Source organism: Xenia sp. Carnegie-2017, unplaced genomic scaffold, assembly GCF_021976095.1.
Source record: "Xenia sp. Carnegie-2017 unplaced genomic scaffold, XeniaSp_v1 HiC_scaffold_19, whole genome shotgun sequence".
Taxonomy (NCBI): Eukaryota; Metazoa; Cnidaria; class Anthozoa; order Malacalcyonacea; family Xeniidae; genus Xenia; species Xenia sp. Carnegie-2017.
The window spans coordinates 8526024-8539834 of record NW_025813481.1 but is presented as its reverse complement, the minus strand read 5'-3'; the positions used below and the strand labels follow the sequence as shown (position 1 = coordinate 8539834).

The following is a 13811-nucleotide window of genomic DNA, read 5'->3' as shown; positions in this document are numbered from 1 at the left end:
GGTTTTGAAACCCGACTCATTGACTATGATCCTGCCAGGGCCTTAAGGACATATTTAATTTCGGGGGGGGAGCTCAAAAGCAATTGCCATTCGACAAAGTATTTAGATAGCTAATATTATAACTGCACTTTTTGTTCACTTTTGTAGACGAAAAAGCAAAAGAGGTCATGATACAGATTGATTCTATCTTTCAGTGCACACCAATTTTAACGTAGAAATTTTACGGGTGCTCAGCAGGCGGGCTCAAGTCTAAAGTTAGAAGAAATCAACGAAATCAACCCCCCTGTCTCATGCAATGGTATTTCCTGTCAGCACTCCAAACTGTGCTCCAAATGCCAACTGTAGCCAAAGTGTTCACGATGAATGTTGAGATTTTTTACGATTTTGAGTTGCAATAATTTTATTTTAAATTCTTCAGATAGTCGTTTGCCAAGCGATGATTAATTAAAGCATTTTAAACCTGGCTGTCCGATGTTGTTGCGATGAAAGAGCTTGACGAAGCTGGAAAACTCTTCATCGGCAACAGGGAAGATGCATTCTCGTGTTTGACAGAGGATTCGGACATCACACATATCCTGACCATCGAAAGTGAGCCACTATCTGACACGGAGATGTTCGACAAAGGACGGGGTTTTGAAATCGCACTAAAACATATTGAATGCCTTGATCAACTTTCTGCTGACTTGCTTGTTCATTTTGACGATTGTATCAAATTTATTAACAGTGGAATAGCCAGTGGCAAAGTTCTCGTGCATTGGTAATATGAAAATTGTTTCAACGTCGTGAATATTTTGTTAGTTGATATCTCAGTGACAAAATCTTACTCCTCAAATTTTATTTGTAAGCTTTGGCAGAAGAAGAAGGAGAAGAAAGTTTAGCTCCTTCACTCTTTTCTAACCTCCGACCCCAACCTCCTAGTACATATCTATAACTATGTTGCCTTCTTATCCATTTACTAGCCATTGACGTATTTTTGTGATTTGGGGGAGGGTGTGTTGACTGTCAAAATCAGGTTCAAGCAGTTGTCCAGATGCCAATTAAAAACATCCAAAGTAGTGTCAGAATTGTTTGGGAAGGGGGTGGGGGTGGGTGGTATATTCCCTTGGCTTCCCTGCCCCAAAGCTCATGATGCGCATAGAATGATGTGGTGTTTGACACGGCTATTAAAATTTTTACATTGTTTAGCTTTTTGAGATCTTTTTTCCTAATCATAGTCATGGGTTTGATATTAAATATGGTATTATAAAAAATAACTTTGCCTGTGCTGTTTTGCCTTTGCCATGTTGGTAGTCTAGAATTGCTTTCTTTTCTTCAGTTCGGCAGGAATATCCAGAAGTTCAACTGTGATTTTGGCATACATGATGTACAGTCGGAAAATGCAATTGGATCAGGCATTGTTGGAACTCACATCAGTATACCCGAAAGCAAAGTTAGTTGGATTACTTTCTACATTTGAACTTTTTACGGAATATGTCATCTACATGACAACAAATGTTCTTTGTTTGATGAATTGATATTATACTGTTGGAAAATTTAGTCAATCTACTCCATATTTGGATAAATTATAGAATATCCTGCCGCATTTTGGTACTTACTTTTGGTATGACATTAATCTTAACCTTTTTCCCAATCATAACCAAGCCAGATTGTTTATTGGGAATATTTGTCGGCCATGTTCTATAACTTTTGCCCCATATTCCTTGTTGTGCTTCTAATTAATGTAAGCCAGTGGTTTGAGTATGTTGACATACTGTTCAGACTGGGTAAATTTCAGAATGAGTTATATGGATAGGGATTGGGAATATCAGTTACTGCTTTGGCGTATCATGGTTTCATGTTATTCTGATTTTAGTCCAAATCCTGGCTTCATGTTTCAGCTACATTTGTTCCAAGCAATGGGGAACAAATTGGATCAATCAAACTCGTTGTACAAACAGTATCAACTTCAAGCTATTGCTAAAAAAGTGCAAGGAAATGGTAAACACTCCTGCAAAATGGGCGTTATTGTTATTTGTTTATTGTCTCTGACGCAGTTGTTTGGGGCATCTTTTCAGGAGCCTGAGGCTGAGTAGCGCTGTCCACTGCATAGCAATATTTTTGAACATTTCAAAGATCTCTTAAAAGGGAAAATTCAATGATTTAAAATGTACAATCAATAAAATACATTATCTTTTCTACAATTACCAAGTTTCATTATCGTAAAGACGATATCGCCATCTTTTTAACAAGTTTGGACAATTTACTATGCAATGGATAGAGCTATCCAGGGTCCCAGGGCAGGCAGCAAAACCAAATTTATGAGAGGGGTCTCCACGAAGGTGAAACTTTGTAGAAACATGCGTGACGTCATTGTTGACAACGTGGATGTTTACCACTGAACTCTTAAACCATCTTTGAAAAGGAACTGACGCTTGGAATAGCACGTTATACTCTGTAAAAAACGCAATGAAATGAGTGTATTACAACAATAAACGGACAATTTAAACAGTAATGACAACCCTTATTCGCTATGCTTCTATTGGTCGGTATTATCTTAATTGTGCTCCACAACATTTACACATATGGTAAAATAGTAATCATTTGGCTTTCCGGATGAAACTACGATTAATTGATATAAAAAAATACTCGTTAAATTGATAATTTTTAAGTAGAAATAGTCATTTTCAATTGACAGCTAAAATGCGTCGAGAATTTGGTGTGATCGTTGATTTACTGAATTTTATTTTTCGTCTCGAAATTTTGCCGTAGGATGTCAAGAAATTCCATTTGGTATGTTTGAGCCAAGAGATGAAACCGTCGATTTCAAAGAAAAAAAATACAAGTGCAGAAAATGCAGGTACAATGTTTTCCCAAAGTTTTTTTGTCGAATTTACCAAATTTTCTTTTACGAACCGTAACCTGCGCACGCATGGTAGCGATGAGCGATGCCAAGCCTCTTGTCTTTGCTGCAATATCAGCCTGATTCTATTTTGATCGTGATCGATAGCTTCGTACATTTTATAACTAATTCTAGACGATTAGATCTCGCACAACTAACTTCAGACCTCGTACAACGAGCTCCACACATCGTACAACTATAACTCTAGATATCGTACAACGAGCTCCACACATCGTACAACTATAACTCTAGATAACGTACAACGAGCTCCACACATCGTACAATATAACTCTAGATATCGTACAACGAGCTCGAGACATCTTATAACCAGCTTCAGGCTTTGTGCAACCTACTTAGCTTTAAACATCGTGCAACTATGTATAGCTTTAAACATCGTACAACTATATATAGCTTTAAACATCGTACAACTATATATAACTTTAAACATTGTACAACTATATATAGCTTTAAACATCGTACAACTATATATAGCTTTAAACATTGTACAACTATACATAGCTTTAAACATCGTACAACTATATATAACTTTAAACATCGTACAACTATATATAGCTTTAAACATTGTACAACTATGTATAGCTTTAAACATCGTACAACTATATATAACTTTAAACATCGTGCAACTATATATAGCTTTAAACATTGTACAACTATGTATAGCTTTAAACATAGTACAACTATATATAACTTTAAACATCGTACAACTATATATAGCTTTAAACATTGTACAACTATGTATAGCTTTAAACATCGTACAACTATATATAGCTTTAAACATTGTACAACTATACATAGCTTTAAACATTGTACAATTATATATAGCTTTAAACATCGTACAACTATATATAACTTTAAACATCGTACAACTATATATAACTTTAAACATTGTACAACTATACATAGCTTTAAACATTGTACAACTATACATAGCTTTAAACATCGTACAACTATATATAGCTTTAAACATCGTACAACTATATATAGCTTTTTAACATCCTACAACTATACATAGCTTTAAACATTGTACAACTATACATAGCTTTAAACATTGTACAACTATACATAGCTTTAAACATTGTACAACTATACATAGCTTTAAATATCCTACAACTATATATAGCTTTAAACATCCTACAACTATACATAGCTTTAAACATCGTACAACTATACATAGCTTTAAACATTGTACAACTATACATAGCTTTAAACATCGTACAACTATATATAGCTTTAAACATTGTACAACTATATATAGCTTTAAACATCGTAGAACTATATATAGCTTTTTAACATCCTACAACTATACATAGCTTTAAACATTGTACAACTATACATAGCTTTAAACATTGTACAACTATACATAGCTTTAAACATCGTACAACTATATATAGCTTTAAACATTGTACAACTATATATAGCTTTAAACATCGTAGAACTATATATAGCTTTTTAACATCCTACAACTATACATAGCTTTAAACATTGTACAACTATACATAGCTTTAAACATTGTACAACTATACATAGCTTTAAACATTGTACAACTATACATAGCTTTAAACATCCTACAACTATATATAACTTTAAAAATGGTACAACTATATATAACTTTAAACATCCTACAACTATATATAACTTTAAACATGGTACAACTATATATAACTTTAAACATCGTACAACTATATATAGCTTTAAACATGGTACAACTATGTATAACTTTAAACATCGTACAACTATATATAACTTTAAACATGGTACAACTATATATAACTTTAAACATCGTACAACTATATATAACTTTAAACATCGTACAACTATATATAACTTTAAACATCCTACAACTATATATAGCTTTAAACATCCTACAACTATATATAACTTTAAACATCCTACAACTATATATAACTTTAAACATCGTACAACTATATATAGCTTTAAACATCGTACAACTATATATAACTTTAAACATCGTACAACTATATATAGCTTTAAACATCGTACAACTATATATAACTTTAAACATCGTACAACTATATATAACTTTAAACATCGTACAACTATATATAGCTTTAAACATCGTACAACTATGTATAACTTTAAACATCGTACAACTATATATAGCTTTAAACATCGTACAACTATATATAGCTTTAAACATCGTACAACTATATATAACTTTAAACATCGTACAACTATATATAGCTTTAAACATTGTACAACTATGTATAGCTTTAAACATTGTACAACTATATATAGCTTTAAACATTGTACAACTATGTATAGCTTTAAACATCGTACAACTATATATAACTTTAAACATCGTACAACTATATATAACTTTAAACATCGTACAACTATGTATAACTTTAAACATCGTACAACTATGTATAACTTTAAACATCGTACAACTATATATAGCTTTAAACATTGTACAACTATACATAGCTTTAAACATTGTACAACTATACATAGCTTTAAACATTGTACAACTATATATAGCTTTAAACATTGTACAACTATATATAGCTTTTAACATCCTACAACTATACATAGCTTTAAACATTGTACAACTATACATAGCTTTAAACATTGTACAACTATACATAGCTTTAAACATTGTACAACTATATATAACTTTAAACATGGTACAACTATATATAAGTTTAAACATGGTACAACTATATATAACTTTAAACATGGTACAACTATATATAACTTTAAACATCGTACAACTATATATAGCTTTAAACATGGTACAACTATGTATAACTTTAAACATCGTACAACTATATATAACTATAACATAGTACAACTATATATAACTTTAAACATCCTACAACTATATATAACTTTAAACATGGTACAACTATATATAACTTTAAACATGGTACAACTATATATAGCTTTAAACATCGTACAACTATGTATAACTTTAAACATCGTACAACTATGTATAACTTTAAACCATCGTACAACTATATATAACTTTAAACATCGTACAACTATATATAACTTTAAACATGGTACAACTATATATAGCTTTAAACATCCTACAACTATATATAACTTTAAACATCGTACAACTATATATAGCTTTAAACATGGTACAACTATATATAGCTTTAAACATCGTACAACTATGTATAACTTTAAACATCGTACAACTGTATATAGCTTTAAACATGGTACAACTATATATAGCTTTAAACATCGTACAACTATGTATAACTTTAAACATCGTACAACTATATATAGCTTTAAACATGGTACAACTATATATAGCTTTAAACATCGTACAACTATATATAACTTTAAACATCGTACAACTATATATAACTTTAAACATCGTACAACTATATATAACTTTAAACATCGTACAACTATATATAACTTTAAACATCGTACAACTATATATAACTTTAAACATCGTACAACTATATATAACTTTAAACATCGTACAACTATATATAACTTTAAACATCGTACAACTATATATAACTTTAAACATCGTACAACTATGTATAACTTTAAACATCGTACAACTATATATAACTTTAAACATCGTACAACTATATATAGCTTTAAACATTGTACAACTATGTATAACTTTAAACATCCTACAACTATATATAACTTTAAACATCCTACAACTATATATAACTTTAAACATCGTACAACTATATATAACTTTAAACATCCTACAACTATATATAGCTTTAAACATTGTACAACTATATATAACTTTAAACATCCTACAACTATGTATAACTTTAAACATCCTACAACTATATATAGCTTTAAACATCCTACAACTATATATAACTTTAAACATTGTACAACTATATATAACTTTAAACATCCTACAACTATATATAACTTTAAACATCGTACAACTATATATAACTTTAAACATCCTACAACTATATATAGCTTTAAACATTGTACAACTATATATAACTTTAAACATCCTACAACTATATATAACTTTAAACATCGTACAACTATATATAACTTTAAACATCCTACAACTATATATAACTTTAAACATCGTACAACTATATATAACTTTAAACATCCTACAACTATATATAACTTTAAACATCGTACAACTATGTATAACTTTAAACATCGTACAACTATATATAACTTTAAACATCGTACAACTATATATAGCTTTAAACATTGTACAACTATGTATAACTTTAAACATCGTACAACTATACATAGCTTTAAACATTGTACAACTATATATAACTTTAAACATCGTACAACTATATATAACTTTAAACATCGTACAACTATACATAGCTTTAAACATCGTACAACTATATATAACTTTAAACATCGTACAACTATATATAGCTTTAAACATTGTACAACTATGTATAGCTTTAAACATCCTACAACTATATATAACTTTAAACATCCTACAACTATATATAACTTTAAACATCCTACAACTATATATAACTTTAAACATCCTACAACTATATATAACTTTAAACATCCTACAACTATATATAACTTTAAACATCCTACAACTATATATAACTTTAAACATCCTACAACTATATATAACTTTAAACATTGTACAACTATATATAGCTTTAAACATCGTACAACTATATATAACTTTAAACATCCTACAACTATATATAACTTTAAACATCCTACAACTATATATAACTTTAAACATCCTACAACTATATATAACTTTAAACATCCTACAACTATATATAGCTTTAAACATCCTACAACTATATATAACTTTAAACATCCTACAACTATATACACCTGTAGATATCGTACTAGTAGCTCTGGAGTCTGGACTCGTACGAGACAAATTACAACTGGCTCCAGGCTTTGTGCAACTAGGTTCAGTCGTCGTACAACTACTTCTATACACCATCTAACTTGCTCTAGACATCTTACAATTAGCTTCAGACATCTTATAATATAAGACCCAGAAACTGCAAAGTTAACCTCAGGCGTCGTGTGACTAACCCCACAGTCAGCTCAAAACTAGTTCCAGGCATTTTGGGATTGGCTGTGAAGGATTTGTATAAAAAACGATAAATCTCGCGTATTAGTCTGTTCACGAAACTGATGCAGCAATGATTTAGAACCCAATCCCCTAGATGTCTAACTACCGTGTCAAGGTGAGGCAAGGACGCCATCTTGAAACGTGTCAAAAAGCCATTCTAAAAAAGGAAAAATAAGTTTAAAAAAGTTTTAAAAACCAATCCTATCAAACGTTTTCAAAATTAAGCCTAGACTATCAACTTTGCATTTTTATATTTAGGAAAAGCAGATATTAGTCGTAAATATTGTCAGTTTTCCCACATTTCAAAAATTTCAAGATGGCGCCTTTCCTTCACTCGTTACTATTGAATTTTGACAGAGTCAGATATTTGGTAGATTGGGTTCTAGACCATTGTGCTCCAGGCAGTGGTGTAAGCTGCCCGCAAGTTTGATAGGGCCATCTAAATATTTCCTTGCTCCAGTACAAACAAAAAAAGAAATTTTAAAGAAATTTTAAAGAAATAACTGATGTCAACGATCTGAAATTTACGTTACTGAGCACCATTAAACTTATACAACTGGTTACTTGTCAAGCCAATGCTTTTTTGTGTGCAATTAGATCACATTTCGCTCATAGGAAGGCCGCTCAAAAGCTATATAGCTACACAGCTTACCGATTTCTAATCTATCAATTTTCAGACAAACGTTATTTACGCAAAAAAATCGACTCGATCATGTTCCAGTTGACGGCAATAATTCTTTGTCCTGGAAGAATCGTTTTTTCACACCGAAAACCCAAGTCACCCACATTGGTAGATGTACATCTTATTTTGTCGAACCGTTAACATGGATGAAGGCATTGCTTGTCGGTAATGTCGAAGGAAAGGTGAGTATATTTTCAAATCAATCTCGTCAGGTTGGTGGAATTTGGGGCTGGAAGGAGAGGTAGTGACGCCGGAAGATCTCTAATTGTGGGGGAGGATGTTGGGCTACTATTTATATCTACAAGTTCTACTCTATTGAAATCATTTGTGGTTAGGAGTTAAAACTTATGAATATATGAATATGAGCCCTCCAATTATTTATTTTTCCGCACCCCTGAGATGCCATCCCTCTTGTGTCTTCCTCCTCATCGTGTTGCAATTGACGTTCGGCCCAAACCCCTGGTGGAATATTATTTTGAGCTAGAATCATCAATAATTAAGAAAGAAAAAAGTTTATAAACCAATCAGCGCATGCGTTAGATTGTTGTTATTTATAATGGCTTATGAAACATCGAATGCTTTTGGGGTCGTTGTCTCCAAATCTGCTATTGTTACACTGTTCCTCTTGTGCGTATGTATGGACAATAAGTGTTTGTATTTCTAGCTTTGTTGTCCGAAATGCTCTTGTCGAATTGGATCGTTTAACTGGGCAGGTAATAAAAAAATATTTTTTAAAGATTTGATTGTGATCAAAGTCACACAGAGCTTTAAATGCATATGACTTGAAGATTTTAGTTTTTAATCTACGTTTTCATTCGACATAACTTTAACAGTGTATTTTCTAAAACAGTTTAGGCTTATCTCTTTTCATTCTCAAGATATTGAAGTTTTTGTAATGTCCGATTTACCCAACTTTTGACGTCATTTTGCGCAATGAGTCGCTGTAAAGTGTCAAACATGCTTTAGTTTCCTTGTTACTTTTGGTTGAAATGATCGGGCAATTGTTTCTACACTTAATTCTTCACAATGAAAGGAGCTCTGCTTGGTTGAAGTCACTTATCAGCAAAAAATACTTGCTCTTTCAAATTCTCATGATGCTACAGGACGTCACAAGTTGTGTAAAGGCGGATATTACATAAACTGCAATTAAGGAAAAAAAGATGTTTACTGTGTTCGCACAGGCTTATACAAACCGAGAAGACCTTTGGGAGAACTCGAGAGCAGATCAGTGCTAGCCCGAGACCTTTTATTTCTTTTATAAAATAACAATAATGCGAAACAGACAAATTTGAAGTAAACGTTTTAATTTTTCCTCTAAAATGTATTCAAGATCGATTTGCAAATTCTCTTTGACTGATTGATTTTTATGCTTCATTTGATTGGTCGAGCTCAGATGTGTTTTGCACAGGCTAAAACAAACACAGCTCTGGACCAATCAGCGCACGCGTTTCATTGTGTTTATTTTATATCTTGTGAATGAAAAGTGATATGAATAAATTGTCTTAGAAGATATACTGTCATTTTCAAAGTTATGTTCTATGAAAATATAATCTAAATAGCACAATTTTCGACTCATATGCACTTTTAAGGAAGAGTATTTGACTGTTTTGTAATTCGTCTGGTGGACCAGCATGGATATTTTTTTCAGTGACGTAGCCAGCCCGCAAGGTTTAGTCTTGCTATGTAAATTTTAGAAAATTAAAATTGTTTATTTCTTTGGGAATCTATTGTTTTTGCAGTGAGTGAATTTAAGACCGGATACAAAGGCTTTCCATCAATTTATTCACTGCTATATAAACACGGAACATTCAAATCTTTTTTAAAGTGGAAACAAGCTGCTCATTCAGGGCGAACAGTGAACTGTAATAACAACTGGAATGATAACTCCTATAGTCTTTCCCATGATTGTTTGAAGCCAAACTATGGCACTGAGCTGTATATATATATTTGCAGATGTGTATATTTTCATGGATTTGAAATGCTCTTAAAAATAGATTTTCTACTTGGCGAATTGCTCAATTTTTACGAAACTTGGTAGGGTTGTGTATTTAGCATGGAACTACAATATTTGATTGAACATTTAGGTACGCATGAAACTTTCAAAACGCAGAAAAGCAATAAAAAATCGCGCAGACTTTCGGTAATTTTGTCTTTGCTTTAACGTTTTTCAGCAATACTATAAGTTATGGTTGATTTTTTTGACATTTTGCAATTTTGACTAATATTCGTCAAATATAATAGTATTTTGAAAAACTAACGCAAGGTTTACTTTTGAAATTTTATAAATATAAAAATGCCATATTTTTTACAAAAGGGACTGGAGCTACCTGCAAGCTGGCATCATGCTGGCTTCAAAGATGGCGTCGAAGTTATCATTCCAGTTGATATTATAGTTCACTAGGGCGAAACAATCACTTAGAACCCAACCCCCTAGATATTTAACAACCGTGTCGAGGACAGGCCATTGAAAGAAGGCAAATACAAAACTCTTAATCAAAAATAAACCAAAAGTTAAAAAAATCCTATTAACAATTTAAAAACTGAACCCAACCAACAACTCTACAACTGTGTATCAATGCATATGAAGCGGAGATTAGTCGTAAATATCGTCAGTTTTGCCACCTTCCAAGATGGCGGCTTGCCTCACTCGTAACTGTAGAATTTTGGCTGAGTCAGATATCTGTGAATCTTGAAAAAAGACTGGATCAAGCAACTCTGTATTTTTAGTAAATAGATTTTGAAGCCTCCTCCGCCATTACTAAGGGACCAACACATCGAAAGATTTTTTAACAAAACTATGGAAAACATAGCAACACATGGCCAAATCATGCTTTAAGATAACGCAGAAGATGAAAAACAACCTTTATAACGATAGTAAAGCGAGTCAGAAAGAATAATCGGCCGTATAAAACAAAACGCATACAGGTTTCACTCCGAATCACACGTAAAAAAGGCTTGTAATTTTAAAGGATTGATCAGTTTATAATCGTAAATATGATTATTTAATCACTTTGTACTTCTGAACTACGATTCCAACAATTTTAGGTATTTCCATTCCGTTGTGGGCCATTTTCCATAGTTTTTCCATACCACAGTAGAGTTACCGATGACAAAAATTGCTGCATTTTGATCATATTTCATCATATTTCATCATATTTTTAGCTCTTCTATAAACTGATTTATCTCTCAGTTATGTTCATGTAGTTATATGCGGAAAATTCTTGATTATTCTCATATAAATCCACAATATATTTGCTCCTTATTTTCGAAAGTTGGTCCCTTAGTAATGGCGGCGCTCCATATTTTTTGTCTTTAACTTTTGTGCTAGATGCTTGATCCAGTTTTATTTCAAGATCAGTGATTGGGTTCTAAGACTTTGGTGCGAAACCTTTCTCATCTTTCTACAAGTGTTTCCATTATTTTCATAATTTCTTTTCTTCACGTCATATATTAGTAATATTATAAAATGTATTAGATACCATGATTTTTGTCCGCACTGTGTGGTCAAAGTAAACGTCGACGTTTTGTGTCGTGTTTGAGGACTGCGAGTAAAGAAGGTTGATAAAAAAATCAACGTGAATTCTTTTCTTTCATGTTAGGTGAAAAGTGCTCATGTGGTCTTTGGGTGACGCCTGCTTTTCAAATTCATAAAAGCAAGATAGATGAAAGCTAGCCGAGTGAAATTTTTATTAATCCACTGCATGCAACTGTCTTTTCAGGTACTTTCTGCTTCGGTTGCAAACGTATCCGTACTCTCAGCGTGCGGCCACAGGTCTCAATGATTAATACATCGAGAGCCGATGTACAGTTATTAATTTGCCATAATATTGAAGAATTTATTTATTTATTTATTTTTTCAGCGAATATTTTCACAGGAGAGTCACTTCAGATATTTGTAAAATATTAAAAATCTGTTATCAATGTGAGTCTTGCTGAATAAAAAATTTTCTAACTAAATAATTTAAATATACAAGTATTATAATCATTTCGATGATTCAATCTGATCATTCCGCTGACACGTTTTGTTTGTCAGTTAATATTTGTGAGCCTTGCACATTGTCATATGACCCACACCTCGATTACGTGCCGCACTACGATGTCTTCGGCATTTGGTGGGGGAACTTCACCCACGACACTAGAGCAAGGAACACGAAAAAAATTTGTGCATCTATGTGAGCTTGAAGATCATAGGGAGGTGATAAGTTTTCTTAACAGTCGAAAATTTGTCATAAGCACAAGCGAAAAAGTAATGTAGCGTAACAACGAAATAAAACAAAATTTTAACATATGTAAATTAATAAATACGACCAGTTTTTTTAAAATAACCGTGTTTCAACATCTCATGACGCCATCTTCATTATTATAAAGAGTATAATGCATATGATAAATGTATATAAGAGTAGTATATGATACAGTGATACAAGTTATGCAATTATGAGTAGATTGTGTATAGTATATAAATATTACAATGAAATAGTGACTAGAATTAATGAGTGTATTTGCAGACTGCATATAGTGTTAAAACGAAAAACTTTTATACTACATTTACACTTAAAATCAAAGAAGCACTTCACATTAACAAAACTTACCCTAATCTCAACGTTCAAGTTCTTCGTTTTACCACTATATTCAGCCTTTAAATACACTGTGGATTCTCAGGTTAGCAGTGCGGTAGATCCGTGAGTCGGAATCGTATAGATTATAAGTAAATAATTTTTATTCGATCTAGTAAATAATGATATAGTATAAATAACATATGTGCTCTGTTTAACAGTATACCAAACGTAAATACGTGAACTCACTTCTTTGCCGGGTCCTCACGATCTACATTAATTTCAATACAGGTTACCCGATATAATAAAGTAATACAATGATTAAGCTTTCGCCCAGGTTAGCATGTGGTAACTGTCAGCTGCACTATAGACTAAAATCCTTTGTGTCCCAATGAATATGACGCGTCAAATTACGCGTCAGTTAAAACATGCATAAATTAAACTCTAGTGCTAAATAATTATATCCGTGCAGTTTGTCAGCAATCCACACTGTAAATACATACATTTATCATATGCATAATACTCTTTACTATACTGAAGATGGCAGCATGAGATGTTGAAACATGATTATTTTAAAAAAACTTGTCGTATTTATTAAATGCGCTTTATCAATAGTGCTTTCACGCAGTTACG

At 32.0% G+C, this 13811-nt stretch overlaps 1 protein-coding gene and 1 long non-coding RNA gene across 3 annotated transcripts; one reads left to right on the top strand and one right to left on the bottom strand.

The window, feature by feature from the left end:
- The first annotated feature begins 317 nt into the window (after positions 1 to 317).
- LOC124438431 (dual specificity protein phosphatase 12-like) lies at positions 318 to 12624 on the top strand. 2 transcript variants are annotated; one of them, XM_046988564.1, is made up of 8 exons: positions 318 to 757; positions 1316 to 1429; positions 1853 to 1977; positions 2749 to 2836; positions 8621 to 8807; positions 9290 to 9338; positions 12225 to 12344; positions 12486 to 12624. In XM_046988564.1, the coding sequence occupies exons 1-7, from the start codon at positions 483 to 485 to the stop codon at positions 12296 to 12298; spliced, it is 912 nt and encodes a 303-aa protein (XP_046844520.1). In that variant the 5' UTR covers positions 318 to 482; the 3' UTR covers positions 12299 to 12344; positions 12486 to 12624. The 2 variants fall into 2 exon arrangements, with proteins under 2 accessions (XP_046844520.1, XP_046844519.1); XM_046988563.1 differs by having other exon boundaries at positions 12225 to 12624.
- Positions 12453 to 13660, bottom strand: LOC124438434. Its single transcript, XR_006946092.1, has 3 exons — positions 13428 to 13660; positions 13215 to 13350; positions 12453 to 12760 (listed from the first exon to the last, which is right to left on the bottom strand). It is a non-coding gene; the product is annotated as an uncharacterized LOC124438434 (long non-coding RNA).
- Positions 13661 to 13811: the final 151 nt, after the last annotated feature.